We start from the raw sequence: 24,459 nt of genomic DNA on the forward strand, positions 1-24,459 counted from the left end.
TACTCAGTTGCAAGGTTGTGGTTGAGTGGTGCTTGCATATCTATGCTTTCATTAATTCAGTTGGGCTTTGCTGTCATTGCATAATTCTAGCATTTATGGGTAAATAATGCATAACCCACATCCCCAAATTTAAGTGGCACCTTTTGCAATGAAGAAAATCAGCTTTACCCTTGACAGAAAACGATAGAGTTCCAAGTAAATATCATCATTCAAAACATTGCTTCTAATGACTTAAGAAAATGGTAAATAAAACTGAATCCCTTGGAAACCATAGTAAGTTTATATTAATATAATATTTATGATTTATATGTGTAATTTTATGCATTTTCACTTGTTGAATGAGGTGGAATATGAGGAAGGGATTCATTTTAAAGCTGGAGGAATAACATCATTAAGATAAGCCATATACACAGAACTCTTTCATCGGGTATTGTTTTTGCTCGGAAATGAAAATATTATTGGTTAACAGCAATGAAACACAGACTCTGCATTTAGTCATTATCAGGGTCAATTGTTGGCCACTCCTTTGGCATCATGACCAAGCCACATCGTTCATTAAAGTTTAATGCCAGTATGACCCACATCATGTCATGAGTTATTACTTTATGTAAATATAAAAAGGGAGGTTAACCCACAATATACATCTCTAATTTTAAGGCAGTGGCAATCAAAATGCAAAAAGCTAAGAATTTACAGTGATACTGATATACTTGCAAGGTTGTCTTAACCACCCGGATGACATTTCTTTTTCCAATCATCTGCAGATGTATATTTCCATACATTTATGTTATAGTGAACGAGTTAATTTTTTTTGATATGAGGAAGTGACATAACAATAATAGTTCTACTATGAAATGATGATATCCTGAAAGCTGATGTGTTGAAAGGGTGAAAAAATAAATGCCCAAAGTCAAAAGCATGCAAAAGTTCTTTTGGTTAAGTTTTGCAAGGGAGATTCCCCCACACCCCCTGAACTTATAATATATATATATATGTATGTATATATATATATATATATATATATATATATATATATATATATGTATGTATACACACACACACACACACACACACACACACACACACACACACACACACACACACACACACACTCACACACACACACACACACACACACACACACACACACACACACACACACACACACACACACACACACACACACACCAACTCCATAGGCATACCAACTTAAAAAAGGGAGAAATCTCTCAAATCAAGTGAATTATTGCCAGTGCATACTTGAAAACTCATCGGCAATGATTTCCTATGGGAAACAGCATTCAACAGTATGCTGTTCATTTTTTTTCCTGCAGGCTATGATGCTCAAGAATCTCACCTTGAGCATGTGTAGGGCAGCCTGCAATAACTAATAACGATATTGGTATTTTTGTGTGTCTTTAAATAATTTTATCAAATGTGATTTGTTAGCAAATATATAACATTATAATAGCTGTGAATGTTACTTATAAAAGTCAATATGCAGAAATTCAAATCTTTGTATGAATTATCTTTTTCACTAATGCAGACAGTATCATCTTACCTGCTCTTTGAAGCCAGCAGCTTCAGCAACTATCAGCACAATGATGTTACCCACCGCCACCGTTAATAGCCAGCCTGCCTGGAGAACTGCTTTCATGTTGGAAGGAGCCTATAACATAGAAAGATACAACAACTATAACTAAAATGCACAGACACAACAAAATACAGCAGAGCATTAAGACTTCAAAGTCAGTAATTTTTACAAATATAGTTATACCATGAAACTGATCAGATCTCAGGTGTAAGAACTGTTAGGTTATAACAAAGAAAAATGCAAAGGAAGAGAGAGAGAGAGAGAGAGATGAGGATGAAAAGCAAGAGATTTTGTGGTCAGCAAGATCGTAAGGTAACCAGAGAAAGACAATGTGGTGAAAGGCGTTAACAAAATAAGAAAGACAGGTGAAGAGCAGGACATTATACATGAGTCAGGGGTAGCACCAGCACTACAGAAATGTAAAAATTAAACCAGCAAAAACTGCTTAGCATTCCTTAGCCTTTGGAAGTGATTAATTGCCTTTCTTTTTTGGCTAAAAACTGAAGAGCTGCCCTGCTTCTTAGACTCTTCTGAGAGACAGAATTTTAGTCAGAAAGAGATGAAGCAGCCATTCTATTATACTTTCATTGAGACTCAACACTCTCAGTGTCCAATAATTATTATTTTGACAATTTTATCCTGAAACATATATCAGCTACATTTTTGTTGTAGTTAAAAATGAATTGTAGATATAGAATAGAACACTGTATCTTGACTTTTCTCCACAGCAGAGAGTTAGAAAAATGAATAACAATTCAACACATATAGAAACTATTGATATTACCATTTTTTATAGTCCTGTTGAGTATGCTCTACAAATGCCTTTTATATTCTGTTTTTAGACATTTACAATAAAGCAGTGTATAATGTGTTTTGTTTGAGGAATGCCCTTATGAAAGCACTGCTAAAGATTTACAGATGGGTTTTTAAAGTCTTTCTACTTGTTGAAAGGGTTTCTACGTATCCTGAATGATTTGAAAAATGCATTTACTTAAATTTCTAGCCTCAAAATGCACATACCCCATGCCCACCTCATTTTCATCAGAACACATATTGCAATAACTACAGCTACTGACATTCCAGCATACTGCAGAAAAATTTGTGAAGGTACACCATGATGACTTAAGGTTGAAGGTAAATGTCTCACTAAGCAAGGCAATGGTCATCCGCAGAGTTATAAATTCTGAGCAGATATATTTGGGACAGATACACTACAAAATGAAACGCTAATACGGCATGGAATCCATTATAGTCAGAAAGCTTATTATTTGCAGCGTGTTTGACATTGAAAACACATGTACTGAGCATTGTACCCACAAGGACAGGATTGCATGATCTATTTTAAACGTGAGCAGTAAATAAAGCCAAGAGCTACACACTAAAGATAAGTTTAACTTACTAAGACTCAGGCTGTTTTATGTTGCTTGGACATCGTAAATATATATTTGATCAGCTATAAGTTACATAGGTTACATGACCTGTATTTCAAGCTAAAAGCCATCTAGGAATGCAGACTTCACCAAGTCGGGAGTAAATTCCTTATCACTTTCCCATATATCTAGTGGTTAACAGCAATATTTGATTCTATAATGAAAGTACAAACTTAGTGCTTTACATGTATCACATCCTGGTTTGGTTAATATGCTGGGCAAAATTTCCATTGTATACATATGTTGTCATTCAGGTTACTGGAAAAATATACCTGGTAGAGCCAAATAAGTCGGATGACTGCAGCACTTAAAACATAGGCACATCTTACTCCTGATTGGCCAATAAGACGTGCTATACATGCTCACTACATTTAAACTCTAAGGGTTGCTATAATTCTTGACACTAGAACTACAAGTAAATCTAGACTGTACTAACTGCAACATTGTGACTCCCATATGGCTGTAAGAAGACATTACAGAGTTATGTGCGACAAATTGTTCAGTTTCATATTTACATGATACAGATTTTAATACAAGTCTTATCATTATTAATGCCCTCCCTTTACTCAGTAATGCATGTTCTGTATAATACAGCTTGGAATTAATAATGTTCCTTAGTGTTGTTGCCTCACAGCAAGAGATGCTCCAGTTTGATTCTCGGCTGGGGTCCCTTCTGTGCGGAGTCTGCATGTCTTCCCTGCGATCGTGTGGGTTTCCTCCAGGTACTCCGGTTTCCTCCCACGTTACAAAGACATGCATTTGGAGTGTTTCTCCCTGGGCCTCCGCTGAAATTGTCTTTATTACAAGTCAGACCTTACTGGTAAACAAATGTTAAATAAAATAAATACATAAATTTGAACACACCTTAGTTCCAGCCCAGCCAGACTTAACAGTCTTATAATTGCAAGGTGTCCAAAATGTATAACACTATTTTTACTAAGGCTAAACCTTAATCTGATCTCACTTGCCCAGGTATAAATTTTTCCTGTACAGAAATTTAATATGTCATGATCATTTTGTGCAGTAATTATAGTTCCCACCTTGAAGTCATCCGTATATATGGAACCCCATCTACCATTAAATTTAGGAAAATTTGAACACAGATAAATAATATAAAAGCCATGAAAGAGTCTTGCTAATCACACAAGGAAATAATTCATAGAGATGAAAGCCCTAGCATATTGACCCTTTACTTTTGTCTTACAAACAAATTATGTGTCCACTTCACTGTGCAATGATTTGTACAAGAACCAAACAGATGGTTTACTATGGCACCACGTAGTAATGTATCAAATGCTTTATCAAGGTCAAGAAACACTTGCAACAGAGTAACCCATGTCCAAACCCTTACTGACTGGTATTATTAAATTACATCTAACTACTAGCCAAGAATGTTAATGTATATCCATTAATTTTTTGTATAAGCGCTGCTTTTAAAGATAACGGTTAATCAATGCTCAAAGCACTTGCAAGGCATGCAGGTTAACTAATGGGCCTGTAGTTTTATACGGACTCACTTGCACCCCCTTTAAAATCCACTGGTACAAGTTTCCAGTTCTGAAGAACTAAGCCTGTCTTTTAAGCAATGTTAGTTAGTGGTATGATTTCCCATCACACACATAAAAATAGTCTACCTTTTAAATAAATACAAATAACATTAAAACATAAACAACCAATAAAGAAGTGTAAGTCTGTTCAGAGCACAGCAGCATAGATAGTCCAAAGTAATTGATTTTTAAAATTGTTTTACTTTTATAACTACTAAAAAAAATCAGACTACACATATTTTACAGTTATTTATTCCTTTAAATGCAACGCATTTTGACATTTTCTCCACTTGAATAAATGAGGTTACTTAATGTATTTTGCTGCCTGGGATCTCTCAGTACTTTAAGGATTTCCAACATAAAACGTTACCAGAGGACCTGAGAAGAAAAGCTCATTGCAAAGAAAACTAAGGCTTTCTTTACATCATTTAAACTCAAGAACATTAACTGCAATTGATCAAGGAAAGGTTGTTGAATATGATAGAGTGAACAGAGAAGTGGGAGCGGAACCAAAAATTAAAATAAAAATGAGCTTGAGCATCTTCTGCAGTGCTTACCTGTGAGTAGGAGAATTCCAGGCCAGTAACTGAGAAGACAACTTCACCCAGTGTTACCAAGAAGTACTGAGGAATCTGCCAAGCCATATGAATAGTGTTGGGTTGAATATCAGTAACTCTTAGAAGGTTAGGTGCAGTCTTCTCTGTTTCACACTAAAACAAAATTGACAGTAAAGTACAACATTAGATTTCTTTGTTTTGAGCAAATTTTCAGTTTCCGTACTGATGTCATTCCCTCTTTACTGCAAGAAAGAAATGATGGTATAATACTGATTAAATTTAACAAAGATCAAGTTGTTTGTGTAAGTGAAAGCCCAGATGAGATTCACATACTTTCTGGACTTTTTCTTTTTGTTTTTCTTTTGTGTTTGCTTGTGTTCAATATCATCTTATTTGAAGCCAGCCCCCCCCCCCAAAAAAAAAGTGAAGACATTGTTATTGAGTACCTAAAGTAATTTACTAAAACATTCATTCAACAATGCATAGACTAGGCCTTGAACAGCCTATGCTAGGTATCTTCATCTGTGAATAGACAGTGGGGCAGGTTCTGAAAACTGCCACATCACACTAAGCGAATTTGCATAATGAGAGGTGATGTGCAGGTTGTGTGAGATTCAAAGAATCCAATAACATGAACAGCCAGTTGGAATAATAAGGTCAGCCATGCTCTGTGCTAATGACTGTGTAATAAAGCAAAGTGACTGCTAATGAGGCAAAACAAGATATTGGAGTGATTCCTAAACATTTAAATGCTACACTGCTGAGCTGCACTTGCTATATCTTTGAATGCAAATGAATGCCCGTGTTCTCAGGATAATGTTAGGGTTTGTCACAGCCATAGTAAATGTGTATCTGCAGGAGGCTCTCATTGCAGCTGATTTGCCTAACATTGTGTGACATCACCCCAGGAAGTCTGGGTCATGCAACCACACTTAAAATTTCTTGACTTCCATGACACTGATAAAGTGGACTGCTACCATGTTGATAGAGACACCATGATAGTGGATTGTTACCATGGTGACAGAGACACCTAAATAGTGAACACTTACCATACAGACAAAGACACCATGATGGTGGACAGTTATGTTGACAGAGACACCATGCAACAAATTATGGAAATGTGTTGGCCTCATCTGTGATTGTCATTATTTGCTGGATAAGGGAATGCAGGAGTGCATGTCTTTCTTAGGGAAGTGTATAACTGTGAGTGTTGAGGTTAATAAAAAGAAAATATATTTATTTATTCATTTGTCTTTGTTGCCTGGGAAAGTCCGACTGGGCAGAGTCCATTTTCAGTGGAGGCCCAGGGAGAAAAGTTCCACCACAGTTCATTAATATTAACAAGTGAATTTCAAACAGTTCAATAAATGATCATGAGAGTAGTTAGAACAGTTTGATCATAAACTTCTACTCTCCCCAAACAGAAAAAATAAGAAGTACAACAGAGAAAAATCAAGAACTAGTTCAAATAATTCAGTTAATATAAACAAGCCAGCTGTGTCAGAAGTTTGCTAAGACGAAGTGAAAAAACAAATAACACATTATTGAGTATTCCCTTACTGGATAACAAGACATATAACTCCCAACAAATATTAGTTATTGGAGATTCATTGGTAAAAGGTGCACATGAAACCCAGAACAGAGAGACACAATGTTAATCACAAGCTTCTAGGGATGCAAAATGTAGAGCATGTGTTGTAGGGTTACACAAGTTCTTTATGACTACAGAAAGTTTGAGAAACTCATAGTTGCAGTTGTTGTTGATGATGTTCATAAAACGAGCCCAAAATATTTTGAAAAAAGGAATCCAGGTCATAATCATACTGAGTCCTCTGAAAGTTTTTCCTGTTTTTTTTTCTTTGACATAACACCTGCCCCAGGTCAAGGAAGTATTAACTTAAACAATACCAGCATAATGTTTATTGCTCTTTGAAGACATTTCAAGGCAAGTGTGCCACATGATTATAGGAATGGATGCCTGAGGAAAATATTTATTTTAAAAAAAGTCTACATGCACTTTAACCATGCGGGAAACATAAAATAAGTTGCTGTTTACCAAGGCTGCAAAGTCTTTTTGGGAAAATAAATAACAGCAATTACAGAACAGTCTAACATTTCTATATGTTTAATGCTAGAAGTCTGAACAAACTATTTGATTCTGTGGGACAAGTCATAGTGGGAAATTTTGACTTCCTTTTAGATACAGAAACATGGTTCAGTTCTAGGAAACAACCTTTCAGGCTCCTGAGTCCATAAGTACAGGAATGATAAAATGAGAGGAAGTATATCAGGACATTTTAAAACAGACATCTATGTTTTAGAAGTAAAAACAGAATTCCATGTCAAAATAATGGCAAAAAATGCAGTACACAGTTAACAACATGAAAGTTTTCTTTTCTGTAACTCACCAGGGCAAGATCTCCAAACATTATAAACTTTGCAGAAGAAATTTGTAAGCAATTTCATAATACTGTTACTATCAATGTCAGTGACCAAAATGCTCCAGATGTCTCTAACAATAAACAATAAAACAGAATTTGAGAATGTAGTGTAATAGTGAATTGTTCTCAAATATTCACAAAGCCTTCTGGGTCAGGTAACTTACTCAATGTAATGTGGGCCCACCTGGTTTGTAACATTACCAAATATGAATATGAAACCAGAGGCTAGCAATTTAGATCACTTTGGTTTGGAAGAGGAAGTTAGAACTCAAGTTAGTAAATCTTCAGTGAATAAGATCCCTGTAAGAAATTATTACAAGGCAGAATATGATAACATTAGAGGCAAAATTCACTGCTGAGGCTAGAGATTGGAACTAGAACTTGACAAAATAGAATACAACTGGGGCAAATATTATTAGCTTCTGGATTCCATAATTAAGGAAGTTGTCCCACATTATATAAGTAAAACTGGCCAAAAAAGTGACATTCCCTATTAAGGATGCTATCCCACATTGTATGAGGGGAATGGAAGAAAAAAGTTTCCTCCCCATGATGGACCACAAAACTAATAAGACCAGCCAAAACAAACAAACAAAAAAAAACATTATTCACTTCAGCTAAACTTTCCAACCAATAAGAAGAAAATGAGATATAGTAAAATTAGATCAACATCAAAGTATGACATCAGAATGACTGGGCAGAACTATGAGTTCTGGATATTCAAAGCACAGAACTGAAAACAAAAAGGCATTTTAAGACATGTAAGAATGCATAGCAAGAACAATCCAGGAATGTTCAGCCTAAAGGTTAATAATGATATGACACCTAACAAAAAGCCGTTTATATGACTTAATTGAGTTTTCAGAAATTAAAAATTCACATGGTTGAGAACATTTCATTGCATTTTTGAAAACTCCAAATATATTAAAAAATATATGTTTTTGCAGGGGGGAGCAAGCCCCCTGCACCCCCATGTGGGGTGCTGTGCACCCCACACCCCCTGCAAATTATATACCAACTCCAAGATTGCACTACAGTGGAGAAAAGGGTAAATTCTCCTTTGAAGTGGTTCTTTGTAGATTGCAGTACAGTAGGGCTCAGGGAATTTACCCTTTTCTCCATTGTAGTGCAATCTTGGCATTGGTGTATATATATATATATATATATATATATATATATATATATATATATATATATATATATATATGTGTGTGTGTGTGTATATATATATATATATATATATATATATATATGTAATTTTCAGGAAGTGTGGGGGTGGAGTCCCCCACATCAGGGAGGGTTTACTCCCAATGAAAGTGCAGATATTTTTTTTTATTTTGAGTTTCCAAATATTCGATCATATGGCCTTGACCATATGAATTTCATGTTTGCAAAAACTCAATGAAGTCGTATAAACCCATAAAAAAGATTTGATAATCGTGCCTTGGGGCACCTTTTGGCATGCTGTACAGGGAACTCAAATGGCAGTTAGTTAACTCAATTCTGGAACATCAACAGTTACCCAATAATTACCACAGATGAAGTTGCCACAGCACTGTGTATTAACTATTTCATGCCTATAGTACTACTTGCTTTAATCCATAGTAGGCACTCAGAGTGCCACTGCAAAGAAAAAGACACTTTGTCCCACACCTATTCTTTCACAGTGTACTCTGAACTTTCAAAGCACTGTGTACTGTGAGGAAAGACTTTACACGTGACTTGTCTAAACATGGGCTAAACTCTTGGCTAGGCTTATGAGGGCCTCAGGGCCCATAGCCTAGTAACTTCCTATGATCCTATGAATAAATTCAGTTAATGATGTCTGCATTTGTTCATGTGCAAATTAATAGAAGAAAAAGGCAAGGCAAAGTAATCACCAGAAAGACAAACCAAACGAAACAAGGAATCCAATGGCTGCAGGTAAAAGTCTTTAACGTAAAAAAGTTTAATATCAAAACTCCACACGTTTTCGTCACCCTGAATAGGAAAGCTTCTTCAGAAAATACAACAATGGCTACAAAGTAACACCTTTTTAAAAGGGCCGGTGCCTAACATCATGTGATAGTAGTGGCCAATCAATTAACCCGAAAAAACGTATAGGGCAAAAACCTATTACACATTAAAAGTGTCAGCTTAACTATTAAAATAATTAATTAAATAAATTCACATTAAGGATATTTTACCTAAACATTAACTATTTTAAATAAGACTAAGAATGCATGATGAAAATATCACTAATAAAACAAGCTAAGTGATACATGAATACCCATAAAAGTAGCTCGTACATAAAAACATGCATAGAAGCCAAGTGAGTACTGTGAAAATAAATAAAAATTTACTAATACAAGTTCTTAATCACAACTAAAAATAAACCACATATTAATTTAAACAAGCTAAATTCGCTAATGTGTATAAACTAAATAGTAATAACTATATATTCTGTTAATGTAATTTACATCAGTTTGTGGAGGTAATAAATTCATCTCATGAGGCTTTTTAGTTTCAATATACAAGAAATATTACAGTATTCATTTAAGCCTGGATAAGAAAAATCATCCAAGGCTAGTTGCCATTCTAGTTCTCGTACCTCAAGGAGAACCGAATGAGGACCACCCCTAATATCTGGCAATAGTTGATCGATAGCTTGAAATTCAAATGTGTGACCATTATTTAAAGAACTATGCTTGGCTAGGGAATTTTCATTTTTATTTTTAGCTATTGCATATGAGTGCTCATATATTCTTTCATGGAGCTTCTGGTCAGTTTTACCTATGTAAAACGCTGGACAGTTATAGCAACTTGCTAAATAAATTATGCCCTTGGATTTGCAGTTCAATTTATGTTTAATAAAATGCCTGCCATTGTTGCCTACCTCAAATGAGTTACCAGTCTTAATAAACCTAAACATCCTACATGCACCACATGTAAAAGAACCATTAAGTCTCAAACTAGGTTTAAAATTTTTACTTTCAAGGAGGCTTTTCAAATTAGCCCCCCTTCTGTAGACAACTTTAGGGAACTGACCGATTCTATCCACTATCGAACTGTCCTTATATAAAAAGGACCAGTTTTTGTAGAAAATCATTTTCACCTGTTCGCTGTCATTGTTGAAAGAAGTAATAAAGCACACACTATAAGGGGAAGTCTGTTTAGTCTGGCAGTTCATGTCTTTATTTGTATTAGTGACCAAAATGTCAGTTATAGTGGAAACTAAAGAAGCCTCGAGATGTGACGCTTGACTGACATCTGATAAAGATAGTAGTGGTGTGATAACCCCTCTATGACTTTTACATTTAATTTCTTCAAATAGATCATCTAATAAAGAAATAGGATAACCCCGGTTGTGGAACATATCCTTCAGCAGGTGACATTTTGCTGTAAAATCACGTTCCAATGAACACATTCTTGCTGCCCTAATAAATTGGCCTTTAACTATAGATCGCGTCTGTGCGTAAGGGTGGGCACTGGTGTAATGTAAGAAGGAGTTGCAGTAAGAAGGTTTCCTGTAAATCTTGGAATAGAACCTCATGTTTACTACATCTTTTGTTAAATTAACGTCCAAGTAGTCGATACAAACAGTGTCAAATTTAAAAGTAAACTTAAAAAATGTCGTGGTAGAGTTAAAATAATCTACAAGTTGTACTGCTTTGTTCTCGTCACCTCTAAATTAAATCTTAAATTAATAGAAGAAAAAAAGATTTTTTGGCTTATGTTGCAGTATACATAAAAGCATGTTCAGTACAGCCATTTCAGGTATTGATGTGATGACTTATTTCTTTAGGTTAGATGCTGTAGGCAATAGTTGTGAATCCCATATAAAAATTAAACATGTTTCACCTTTTTTATTTTTTCCTTTAATTTCTTGGGTCTACTTCTGTGAAGTTCAGCAGAAATGCATTGAAAGACCTCTGGCAGCCCAAATGGTAGGTGGTCAGTGGCTCCATATGTCACAGAGCAGCTACCAACTGTGTTGTTAGACATCTCTCTTTCTTGCCCAAGGCACTCACCCCTTAGTGCAATCTGTTGGGGTTACCACTCTTCCCTGAATAAAATTGGACTGCATCCTACACCTCTTTCTTTCTTGTACAGCTCTTCACAAAGGTCAGAGGTCCAGGAGCAGCCAGCACATCTTTTAGACTAGACTTCCATTGGATGGAAACATGAGCAGATACAACTACAGGTTCGTTCTTGCCATTGTCTGTGTCCAGTGCACATTGTCATGTTTTACACATCTGTACTGAAAAACTATGGAAGAGTACATTTCTAAAGCATGGCTGTTTTCTGTACCTTTGGTTGAAACTTGCACTTTAATGCCTTTACTTTTTTTGTGGAAGAATTACCCAATGGACACAGTTTGAAGGTGTTTAATTATTATTATTATTGTGGTGTGAAAGCAAAAGTGCAGCCTGATCTACCAGAACTCACTTCTTTGAACTATACAAGTGCTACTAATTACCTGCTGCTGTTTTTGATACATATTTTTTTTCTATTCTAGCAAATGGTCAAAGAAAATAACTCATTATGTGGACTACAACCTGAAATCTTTTCACGTGAAGTAATCTTGCTATAGACAGCAGTTTTCTTTGCTTTTGTGCAATCCACTAGCAATTCTGGAACTAACCAGTGTATATGCTAAATAGCTTCAGAAAATATCTGTCTTTACTTATTTTTTAATACTCCCTTCAGGTTTCCATCAATGTTTCAAGGAAGTAGGCCATCATATTCAAGTCAAAAAGCAGATTTGCAGCTGCTCTCTTACACTACTTTTCAAAAAATTATTGATTTAAATGTTCTTGGATATTTAGTTCTCTGGTCACTATGAACTGTGGAGCAGTATGACATTGATGCAGTAGTCACATGACTATACAGTGCATAAAACAATGGGCCCATCCCTGGGTTATTTGTACCCAAAATTTATGATGTAAGCTGACTGCGAATATGTTCAGAACAAAGTGTGGTGGGGTGGGCTTCACTTATGTTTTTCTTTTATATATCTTCATTTTATGCAGCTTACTGTATGCCTTTCATACTGTTTGCAGTATTCCTGGTATGGCAAATACAGGGAATTAGGCTCCTCAGATGAGTGGTTACTTTATAACATGAGAATTATGAGTTTTTGGGGCTGATATTCCATGTTGTTCAGTAATAAGGCATATTATGATAACTTGTATTTCTTTGCATATGTCTGGCATTGTGTATTTGGACAGATTGTGATTCAGTATGCCCAATGACCACAGAGGTCATGAAAGGCTACTGAGATGAGTGAGGTACTTGGTAACAAAAAATTATTTTTTTTCTAGCAATATTATGTGTATATCACGTATGTCAGTTCTTTCTTCTTCTTTTCCCAGTTAGGGGTTGCCACAGCAGATCACCTGTCCACTCATGGTTGGCAGTGGAGTTTTATAGTGTTGAGTTGCCAGCCCAGTGCCCAACCTTCCACAGAAGGCATGCACTCACACCTAGGGCCAATTTAGAGTGTCCAATCTACCTACAGCATGTCTTTGGGATGAAACGGGAACACTCAGAGGAAACTCATGCAACCACAGAGAGGACATACAGACTCTGCACAGAAGGCACCCCAGCCAAGGATCGAACCAGAGAACCTCTTGCTGTGAGGCGGCAATGCTTACCACTGCACCATCGTGGCTGCTTATATCACATATGTCAGTACTTGTATCAATAACATGAATATCAGGTGATTACATTGTATTTCATGGTAACAAATGAAAGCTGAAATAATGCTGCAAACGTTGTCACTAATGTACTAATTAGTACCAATCTGTGTACTTTCATTTGGGAGATATTCCAACTTGTATAATAAGGGAGTTTGTGGATGGCGTATAATGGTTAAGGTGTTTACCTTAAAAGCACAAGGTGTGGGGTTTGATTCTGAGATGGGGTAATTGGCTAGGCTTAAAATAGTTAACAGAAAAAAAGCACAAAAGGATCCAAACCAGTTGCAGCACTCAACAGCTATTTAATAAATACACAAACTGACATCCAAGATTAACGCTGACAAGCTCAAATTTACATTTTCGTCCCACAACTTCTTCAGATAAAATTCCCTCTCCATGTCACCACCTTTATTCACTCAGCAATGAATTTACAACTAATAGAAACATGGAAAATAATGTGCACCATTAATGTGTACTTAATCCATTTAAAACATTTAAAACACTTCTAACAGGCATAAACAATCCCTAAAAATCACAAATTATGTACAATCATTGTGCCACTTAATATTTGATTTATAATATGATTAAAACCTTTAATTTACTAGTTGAAAACACATATAAATAACATAAATACCATAAAAATGTTTATTTCTAAAAGGTCACAGCCCCCTCTAGTGGTCAATCAGGAAAACATACTCCAAATGTGTTTTGTCACCCATAAAATAATGATTTATTACAGTTCATGAAATCCTTTAAAATGTACCTTAATAAATCAATATAAAATGTATTTACGTCTTATGTAGGTGGTCCTAGTTCTATAATTTGGCAGATAAGAGTTTTAACACTGGGGTGAGTGAAAATATTTCATTAATTGCTGAGTGTATAAAGGTGGTGACATGGAGAGGAATTTTATCTGAAGAAGTTGTGGGACGAAAACGTAAATTTGAGCTTGTCAGCGTTAATCCTGGATGTCAGTTCATGTATTTATTAAATAGCTGTTGAGTGCTACAACCGGTTTGGATCTTTTTGTGCTTTTTTTCTGTTATTTGTTTACTGCAAGCACTTTCCGCTTTTCGATTTAGGCTTAAAATAGCCCATAAGGGCAGCTAGCCTAGTATTGACCTATGAACCCATGAGTAAGATGTGCATATTTATCATGCTTCATTTTGTATATATCGCTGGCATTGTGCACTTGGACAGATTGTGATTCAGTCCCCAATTTGGGTTTGTTCCTGAGATATAGAATTAGTACCAATCCCAAAATATAGCTACAACATCAATACCGGGAACTACAAGCCTTCTCTTACAAGCAGTGGGGGAATTTTGAATGCAAATTTGCTAATGTCCCCAAAACTGAAAGCCCTGCTACAAACATCACTGAACAGAAAAGACTGTGGCACTATCTCAGTTTCTTAGCAGGATGGTACAAGCATAGGTTAGTAAATTACAGCACACAAAAAATGTTGGCAGTAGCTAACATCTTGATATTTAGGTGTAATTATTGATAACTCATTTAAATTTATCATCAGTGTTGTTTTCATTGTAAAGAGGTATCACACAATTCTAATGGATGTGGTATGCATCACTGTAGGAAGAAAGAAGTTTTGATTCCACTCTGCAACTCCCTGGTAATGCCCATTATCAATTACCACAGCTCTACCTGTAATTACAGTCATTTTTGACTAAGGATATTAGAATGCAAAAGATGCTCATAAGATACATCCCAGCTAAGTGGCAATTTAGTTATAAAGAAATACTAAGGGAACTGAAGATATATTTGATTATCTATAGGTTTCTAAGAGGCAATCTAATTTTTCATGAACAGATGTTACACTAATGAGCTACTGACAAAGAATAACAACTATTTCTCTGATGTGATAAAGTTTCATACTGTGGTAATAGTTTCTTCAAACTGGAAGACTATGAAATATACTGCCTATATAGCTATTAGAATGGCAGCTAGTCTACAGAGTTTTAAGATCCAGGTTGATTCTTGGGCCAGTAATTGGGCATATGAACCAGGTATTAATGGGAGTAAGCTCCGTCAGCCATCTTAGGTGAAGTCAAATACATTTAAACATTGTAATGAGGGAAGGAGAGTAATAAAAGGAAGAATCAGCTTAGTTTGATTATCACCAAGAACATGGCATGGATATGGTTAATTTCACTCTGAGTTCAGCAACAAACTGCTTGGTCAACAATAGGCCCAAAAAAGTAACCTAGCAGATCTGAGTGGCTTCAACCTCTGTGACTCATTACTTGACATGCCAATGTTCCCGGTAAGACAGCACTGGTAGATGTTTGCAGATATTCATACGACAGTCTGACAATGCAGGAGGGGTTGGCAAACTGATTACCATAAGTCAGATTAACACTTTTTCACTAACTATAATCTTATGTGAAAATATTAACCATAGTTTATAAAATTCCATATTCACTTTTATCAGTCACATAAATATTCAGTTCTTTTCAACTATTTACTCTTCAAATACACTTGGAAAATGCAAAACAGTTTTCCTTTACCTTTAGCAGATTCTTAATTATCAGTTTTACTAACCTCTTCAAAGATCACAAAAGTTGTAGCACTTCCAAATCCAAAAGTTTCAGTTGTGGTGCAAGATCTATTTCCAATAATGGTAATGTCCTTCCTATGGATGGAAAAAAAACACATTTTGAAATTAATTCCTTCTATTATTTTTTATCTTTCCTATTCTACTCATGTTCCTGTATCTATACATCTCAAATATCCCTGATATTGTAGAATGTCCATAATTTTGCATCATATTCTTGTCCTCTTTCTTATAAAATTTATGATATTCTGATAAATCATTGAAGATCACAGTCAATAGGGCCAAATATTAGAGTTTTGAAATTATTATTATTATTCAGAAAATGTGTATTGATGTAAAACATGCTGTTCTATTAATTTTTAAGTGAATTAAAGTAATAGTTAAAAATAAATGGTCTTTGTTCCCATTATTTTCCATTTGTCCCAAATTCTGTAGGAAAGAAGTTGAAAGGTATGGCTGTATCACTCTTTGTTTTTCAGTGCACTCAGCAGCAAGCTATGATTATGGGCAACGCAGCTCATTCGTGATTTTTTATTGTTTAGAACAATAATATCTTCAGCATGAAATGTGAGGTAAGTGGCAGGAACTGCACTTTAATAAACAATGACCCAAGTGGGTGTGGCTTTATCAGCATCTACCCATGATTAGCATGGTTCGATCATGAGGGGAAAGCCTGAGTAATTAAACAAAGCCAACCATGGGTAACTCCTGATATACCCAAACCCACAAGTGGGTTACTACTATAATACAATGACATTATTTAAGAAAGAATTTGCTTACCTTTCTTAGATAATGTCTTTGTATAATGGCACTGTGGTGTTCCTCTGCGTTGCTTCCTGTTCTTCTGTAATTTTTGACATATTGCACATGTGTATGGGAGTTACATTTCTAAGCTTGCACAGTACATCAGTGCTAATGTTGTATTGCATTATGGACTTACCTGCATAATGCCTTCCTGGTTTGTGGGGATCGACTGCCCTGTTAATTTATTATTTTGATGAGTTCATCCCCACTGGCTTGAAAGAAAGCAATTTTATTTTAATTTGAAAAAGAATAAAACTATGAGGCAAAGTCTGGACATTCTGTGAAGATGTGGACAGTCTAGAGGTATGAGATATGAGATTCTGATTAGTTTTAAGGGGGCAGTGCAAAATTGAAGGAAAAACAGGTATGTTTCTGCTTCGATTTCTTTATTTTTGAGAATGTACCTGATTTTTCTTCTGTTTTGCACTGCCCTTCTGTAGCATATTCTAATAGAAAACTCTGGCTGCTAAATGGTACTTTAGTGGCCAGACTTTTTTCTTTTCGTATATGCTTGATTTGCAGTGGGCATGCTGACTGGGCTGTCCAATCAGTGTGCTCGTTTTGAATAACAGCGACCCATCATTATATAATAATAAATATATCTAACTTCTAGAAGCATGCAGTGAAATCATTTAACCAGAATATTAGTACACTTAACTTGTACAGTGAGGATCCAGAACAATATAATTTAATTACAAATGTGACAATGTTATGAGGATCTAAAGGGCAGAATACTTTCTTTATGTTTATTATCTTCTCTGTTTACCCACTTTTACAAATAGTTTGACATTCATTCAGTTACATTAGAATAAAACAGTTATGCAGAGTCAAGTGAGATGATTGGTTACTGAGAAAACAACACTGTGACAAGAATACAAAAATTCCATTTTTGGAACAATGCGATTTTATCATGGCAATAATGTACTCTATTGTTGTGCAGGAGGTCAAACACTCTACCTCATACTTTGTATCACTTAAGGGGATATTATACAAACAATAGTATTCTAGAGAGTTTGCATCATACTTGGACTTTTTGAAGTAGCCAGGGTAATTATGAGGTCAGATGCCACTAGAAAGGGTCCATTAGTCTGTTTTTCTTCCATACCACACCCTGTAGACTATTATTGGACTTAACAAATAGATGATTCCTAGAAAATGCAGACTTGTAGATTGCTACTCAATAAATTGCACTGTGTATAATATTAATAGTAAATCAATCCAGCCCTGATAAATAGCTGCAGATTTAATACTAATAGTTTCCCGTACTTGATATTCCATGATAATGCAGCTGTATACTGCATTCATACAACTATAGAAGTACTTATGTTTTATGGAAATCATGACAGATTTTACCTGAAAGTGTGGGGAGCCTGATAGCTTTTTAATGAAAGTGTTGTTAAAAGATTAAAAAATATCTATGCTGTCTCATAGGAATCATGTCAACTTGCTGAAGGTAGTTTTAAAAAATTCTCACCACAACTACCTTTGCTGAATATACAAAACCTTTTCTTTACACATCCCCTCAAACTTATATATACCAACTGCAAGGTCTCATAACAGTGTAGTGGCTTTACTGAAAAGGCTCACCAGATTCAGTTACAGTTTGCTGTGAGGGAAAGATTAGTTTTTTTATTGTTGCGTTTTGTATTACTTTATTGTCTTTTTCTATTTTGTATACTGTGATTTGTTTTCTTTACACTGTGTTTTACTTGTATTCTGCTTTTAACTGCAGTAAAACTTGAAATGAGACCACAACTCTGTCTGAGTCAGATAGAAATTAGAAGAGGTCAATTAAGGAGTCACACATACATTACAACAGGTCAGCTAAGGTCAATCATCTGTGAACTGAGGGGTGTAGCTAGGAACTAAACCTTTTAGTTAAAGGGTAAAATAAAATATTTCAGAGCTTTACTGGAAAGGCTCACCCAGATTCAGATACAGTTTGCCGTGAGGGAAAGGTTAGTTTGCTTTTTATTGTTGTGTTTTGTATTACTTTATTGCCTTTTTCTATTTTGTATACTGTGATTTGTTTTCTTTAACTGTGTTTTACTTGTATTCTGATTTTAACTGCATGCTAAAACTTGAAAAGAGACCACAGCTCTATCTCTTGTGAGTCATACAGAAAGTAGAAGAGGTCAATTAAGGAGTCACACATAAGTTACAACAGGTCAGCTAAGGTTAATCATCTGTGATTTGAGGGGTGGAGCTAGAAACTAAACCTTTTCTTTAAAGGGTAAAATAAAACATTTCAGAGCTTTACTGGAAAGGCTCACCCAGATTCAGATATAGTTTGCCATGAGGGAAAGGTTAGTTTGCTTTTTATTGTTGTGTTTTGTATTACTTTATTGCCTTTTTCTATTGTGTATACTGTGATTTGTTTTCTCTACACTGTGTTTTACTTGTATTCTCATCTTAACTGCATACTAAAACTTGAAAAGAGACCACAGCTCTCTCTTGTGCGTCAGACAGAAATTTTTCTCACCCTGCCACCCGGTTACTTTTGTGCTCTTAAACACCACTGTCTTCCTAGTTGCCTGTCCTTATGTTAATTTGACCATATATCTCATTTTCTCTCTGCTTTTACTGGCTGGTGTGAGTAAGCACAAAATTATCATTTTGTGAAATCACTCCCCTTCAACTATTTCAGTTTATTGGCCATCCTACTGTATTCCATAGTGCCAGAATACAAATGTGACCACCCCCTTTCAATCTATCTTGCTGTTTTAAAAATAGTGACTCTCCACTAAAACTTAACTTTTAGACAGGTAAAACTTAACTTACCTACTTTCACATCTAACTCCTCTAGTGCACACTGCATTGTTTAGGATAAACCACTTTTTTCATCTTACCTTCAAGCATCTATTGCAAGACCACCAGTTATTGTAGACCCCACATTCTGCCTCTCAGTAGTCATCTTGGGATTACTGTTTTCTCCTGGTGAGAGAAGGAGTGCAGTTACATTATTTTCTGGAGACTGCTGATCACCAGAAAGCTTAATAACTGCTTTATAGGTGACATCTTAGAATCTGTGCTTATATTCTGATCCTGGTGAGAGTAGGAACAGAGTGCATTAATTCCTGACTCTTTCTGTTTGGAGAGTGAGTGTCTGTGCTTAACATAACTGATTGGTCTAGTTGCTATTAGAAGCATCTTCCAGAAAAAGCTACAAGCCTGCAGACCTTTGCATCATCTGGGACAAGACTGTGGATCACCAAACAGGCCGTGGCATGCTTCTCTTCTTGGGATTGGTGCTAAAACTAGCTAGTTTTAGCTAGAACTAGCCAGTTGTATTAGTTTCAGCACTCAAAACTGTTTCCTTGTGCTCAGCACTTGCTCAGAACTCATTGCAAGCACGAAATAAACTACAAATTACTAGAGCACTCAACTTTCCTCATTTGTCAAGAGGAAAACAGTTCTTAGTACTTAAATTAATAAGCACCTATCCAGGCATATCCATGGGTCAGCTCCCTGTGTGTTTTCTCCTGTCCACCTGATGAAAGTGGACATCTTGGGACAATGTAGCAATTGCCTCATGTACACTGACAACCCTCTCCTCCTACCACCCAACACTGCAACCTGTGACAGATGCACTTATATAGCCAAACTGGAAGCCAAGCTCTCTCCTGCCAAGACTGGACTAGACAGTCAAGAGGAGAAGGTTAACACCTGCACCACACCACACTCAACACATAGTCCTTTGAAACCCACACTACCAAAACCCACACATAGAAACACAAAGCACACACCTACATTCATGGAGGCTCTCAATAAAAATCTGCCCAAGCAACAGAGACCTCCCAAGCTGAAATGCAGACGACCACCCCCCAACACTACCCAAATGACACATAGCCCAGAAAAATCAGTGTGCCACTCAACCTCAGCTCATAAGGCAAAACAATGTACCCAACACGCTAGTCATAGGTGACTCTATAGTCAGGCACACTGATGTCCCACTCACCAAGCTTAACAAGGAGAAAGTTACTGTCAGCTGCCTATCAGGTGCCAGAATCCACCACATAATGCATGCACTCAGGTCACTCTCCAACAAGTACAGATATGACTTTGTCATTGTCCATGTGAGTGTGAATAACCTAAGATGTACCTCCCTGGACTACATGAAAAGAGACATGGAGGAGTTCTCGGATTATGTGGCCCAGGCAGGTATGACCCTAGCCCTGAACAGCATTCTACCATTATCCAGAATGATATCACAGTACAAAGACAAAATGATTGACTTCAACAATTGGCTAAGCTTCTGGTGTCATTCTAAAGAGATCCAGTATCTGTCTGCCTGGGACGACATGGTTCATAGGTTCATAGGTTCATAGGTAGGTACTAGGCTATCGGCCCAAGGGCCTATGTAAGCCTAGCCAGCAAGGTTCCATGGTTTACGCCACCCAAGAAAGTTATTTTCCTGTGCTACTGTTGAGCAGAGACACAGAAGTGATCCCCGGGGTGTATTTCCTATTTCCCATCCACTCATCAAGATTTTTCTTGAAGTGTGCTAATGAAGAACTTTGCTTGACATAGATGGGTAGCTTGTTCCAGAGTATAGGAAGTCTCTGGGACAGGAATCTTTCCCTCCAACATGTCCTGTTTATTGTGGTGACAAGGTCTAGGTCCCTAGAGCGTGTAGCTCGGAGGGATTGGGATTTCTTTAGGTGTAGCATGTCCAACAGCTCTGGGTTTGACATAGCTTTATTTGTTAGGCAGAGATCACCTCGGAGTAGGCAATATGCTACAGAGTAAACTTGGAGTTTTTTGAGGTGGTCAGTGTAGGGCATTTGTTTGAGGCCAGTAATCCTCTTTGTGAGGTACTTTTGTGGCCTTTCCAGCTCCTGCAGATGTCTTGTGAGGTGTGGTGTGAGGTACATTCTAAAAGGGAGATTGTACTCTATAATGGGTCTAATGAGTGACAAATAGAGGGGAACAATTATCTCTTTTTTCCCGGATGAGAACCCTTTTATGATGAGGTGTGCCACGTAGAAGGACTTCCTGACCACAGACCATGATGCTTTGACAGAGATGGCCTGCACATGCCGCCCCTAGGATTCCGGATACTGGCTAAGGCTCTTTCCACCCCTATAGTGCCTTTTTAGGCAAGGTTCAAATGCTAAATTCACCACTGTAACAGGTACAAGCAAGCAAACTCTGAGGGTAATGCTACTCAATGCTAGAAATCTAAACCTCAAAATGCACTCACTCGAGGCACTCCTTAAAATGGAGAACATCAACATCTGTGCAGTGACAGAGACCTGGTTCAAGGCTACAGAGAGCACCCCTACATTACCAGGCTATAATTCATACCACACCTTTCGGCCACATAACCTGGACTGAAACACTAAAGATGGAGGTGTGTCCATATTCATTAAGGATATCCACACCTCCAGGCTAGTTGCTCAACATAATGCATCCGAAATTATCCAAGTGCAACTAACACTGGGGAAGACTGTAATCCAGGTTGTAGCATGTTACAGATCCCTCACCATGCCCCAGGATTCCCACTCTTCATTTCTTAAGATACTGGAAAATATTAAGGTATAACCCAATACCTTAATTATGGGCAATTTCAACTACCCCACTATCAATTGGCAAAACTACTCATGTACCAACTCATTCGCTCAACGTTTTCTGGAATTCATAAATGCCAATGCCTTGGATCAGCTTGTCCACACCCCCCACCAGGGGCAGCAATATCCTGGACCTGGTCATTACCAATATGGGTAACCGATGTTCCATGCCAGAGGTCAACTCCTTGCTGGTCAGGTCCGACCACAAGCTAATCACCCTAGACATCCATATCCCACCCCCAAACCCCATTAAGGAAACCACCATCAAAAACTACCGCAAAGCCAACTTCATGCTTCTTAATACAGAAGTGGAAAACTTCACGACACCCATGCAGATGGAAAATAGAAGTATGACTGCTGAATCTTACAGAAATGCATTGTATAAGCACATACATGAGTGTATGGATCGTGCCATCCCCAACAGAACCAAGATGCTATCCTCCAAAAAAAGGAAGCCAATCTGGTGGTCCCCTGCCATAAACAAACTCTACAACCAAATGAAGAAGCTGTTTGGAAAAAAGAGTAAAATGCCAAGATTGGAGGAACTCCCTGGTCAGCCTCAGCAAGAAGCTGAGATCCCTCATAAAATCCTTCAAAGCCAGTTATGAAAATAAAATTGCCACTGATTCCAAAGACAACCACAGAGCATTCTACAGCTATGTCACGAATCTCAATGGCAACACTCAGATCTGCTCTGAGCTACAGCACAATGGCACTAAATATACAGAACCAACCAATATTGCCAACATCCTGGAAGATAGGTTCAGTGTTAACTTTACCCCCCTCTCACCCTCCAAAGGACCCATCTTAATATCAAAAGAATGCAAAGCCCCTGAAATCACAGATGAACAAGTAAAGACTGCACTCTTTAAAGCCAAGAACACAGCATCTATGGGACCAGACAACATCCCAGGCTGCATACTGCATGAACTACAGAATGAACTGGCACCCCGCGTAAGTATCATGTTCAGTCATAGCCTCACCTCAAGCTATGTGCCTACTGAATGGCAAACAGTGACGGTTATCCCACTCCACAAAGGGGGTGCCACCTCTGACCCCAGAAACTACCACCCCATTAGCCTGACAAGCCTGGTCTGCAAGGCCATGGAATGTATCAACTTGGAGCTTATAAACAAAGACATAGGTAACCTCCAAACTCTGGACCCCACTCAGTTTGGGTTTGTAAAAGATAGATCATGTCTACTAAACCTGACTGACTTTTTTGAAGCAGTCACTAGAGCCGTAGATGAGGGCAAGGTACTGCACACAGCCTATCTTGACCTCACCAAGGATTTTGATACCATCCCCCATTCTGGAATTATAGATAAATTCACTAAACTGGGCATAAATCCCTATGTCATAAGATGAGTGGCCAACTGGCTCACTGACAGAACCCACACAGTAAATGTAGCCGACACCAAGTCTGACTTCAGACCAGTGATGAGTGGAGTACCACAGGGATCAGTCCTGGGGTCTCTTCTGTTTGGCCTCTACTTCTCTGTAGTGCAGACCAACACAGAAGGTCTTTGGCTAACAAAGTTCACAGATGACTGCAAAATGGGAGACATAATAAAATCACCTAATGATGTAGACAGTCTACAAAAGGGCCTCACAGAGACAGATGCTTGGTGTCAAAGTCATGGCCTCAAGCTCAATGCCAAGAAGTGCACTGTGATCTCCTTTGGGAAAAAACTCGGTACCCATGAACTCCCACATAGGTGGTAGCTCACTAAACACTGAAAGTGTGATAAGAGACCTCAGGACACAGGTGGACAGTAGTCTCTCCTTTGATAACCACATCACCACAGTAGTCAGGAAATCCTTCTACATGGCACACCTCATCACAAAAGGGTTCTCCTCTAGAAAAAAGGAGGTCATTGTTCCTCTCTACTCATCCCTCATCAGACTCATTAGAGAGTACAATGCCCCATTTGGCATGTATCTCACAAGACACCTACAACAATGGAAAGGCCACAGAAATACCTCACTAAAAGTTTTACTGGCCTCAAACAGATGCTATATGCAGACCGTCTCAAAAAACTCCAGCTCTACTCTGTCACATATCGCCTACTCATAGGCAAGCTCTGCCTAACAAATAAAGTTATGTCAAATCCAGAGCTGTTGGACATGCTACACTTAAAGAAATCCTAATCTCTCTGAACTACATGCTCCAGGGACCTAAACCTTGCCATCACAATAAACAGAACATGCTGGAGGGATAGATTCTTGTTCCAGAGACTTCCCATACTCTGGAACAAACTACCC

General features: G+C 37.3%; 1 protein-coding gene across 1 annotated transcript in view; it reads right to left on the reverse strand.

The window, feature by feature from the left end:
* The window catches only part of SLC15A1 (solute carrier family 15 member 1), a 422,183-nt gene that overhangs the window by 16,798 nt on the left and 380,926 nt on the right, over positions 1–24,459 (reverse strand). The window contains exons 19-21 of the mRNA XM_044071289.1: positions 15,808–15,898; positions 5,129–5,281; positions 1,562–1,669 (exon numbers count right to left, since the gene is read on the reverse strand). Of these exons, the coding sequence (XP_043927224.1) occupies positions 1,562–1,669; positions 5,129–5,281; positions 15,808–15,898 (352 nt within the window). The remainder of the gene's footprint in view (positions 1–1,561; positions 1,670–5,128; positions 5,282–15,807; positions 15,899–24,459) is intronic.

This window comes from Protopterus annectens, chromosome 5.part0 (genome assembly GCF_019279795.1).
Source record: "Protopterus annectens isolate FY-2018-M chromosome 5.part0, PAN1.0, whole genome shotgun sequence".
NCBI lineage: Eukaryota > Metazoa > Chordata > Ceratodontiformes > Protopteridae > Protopterus > Protopterus annectens.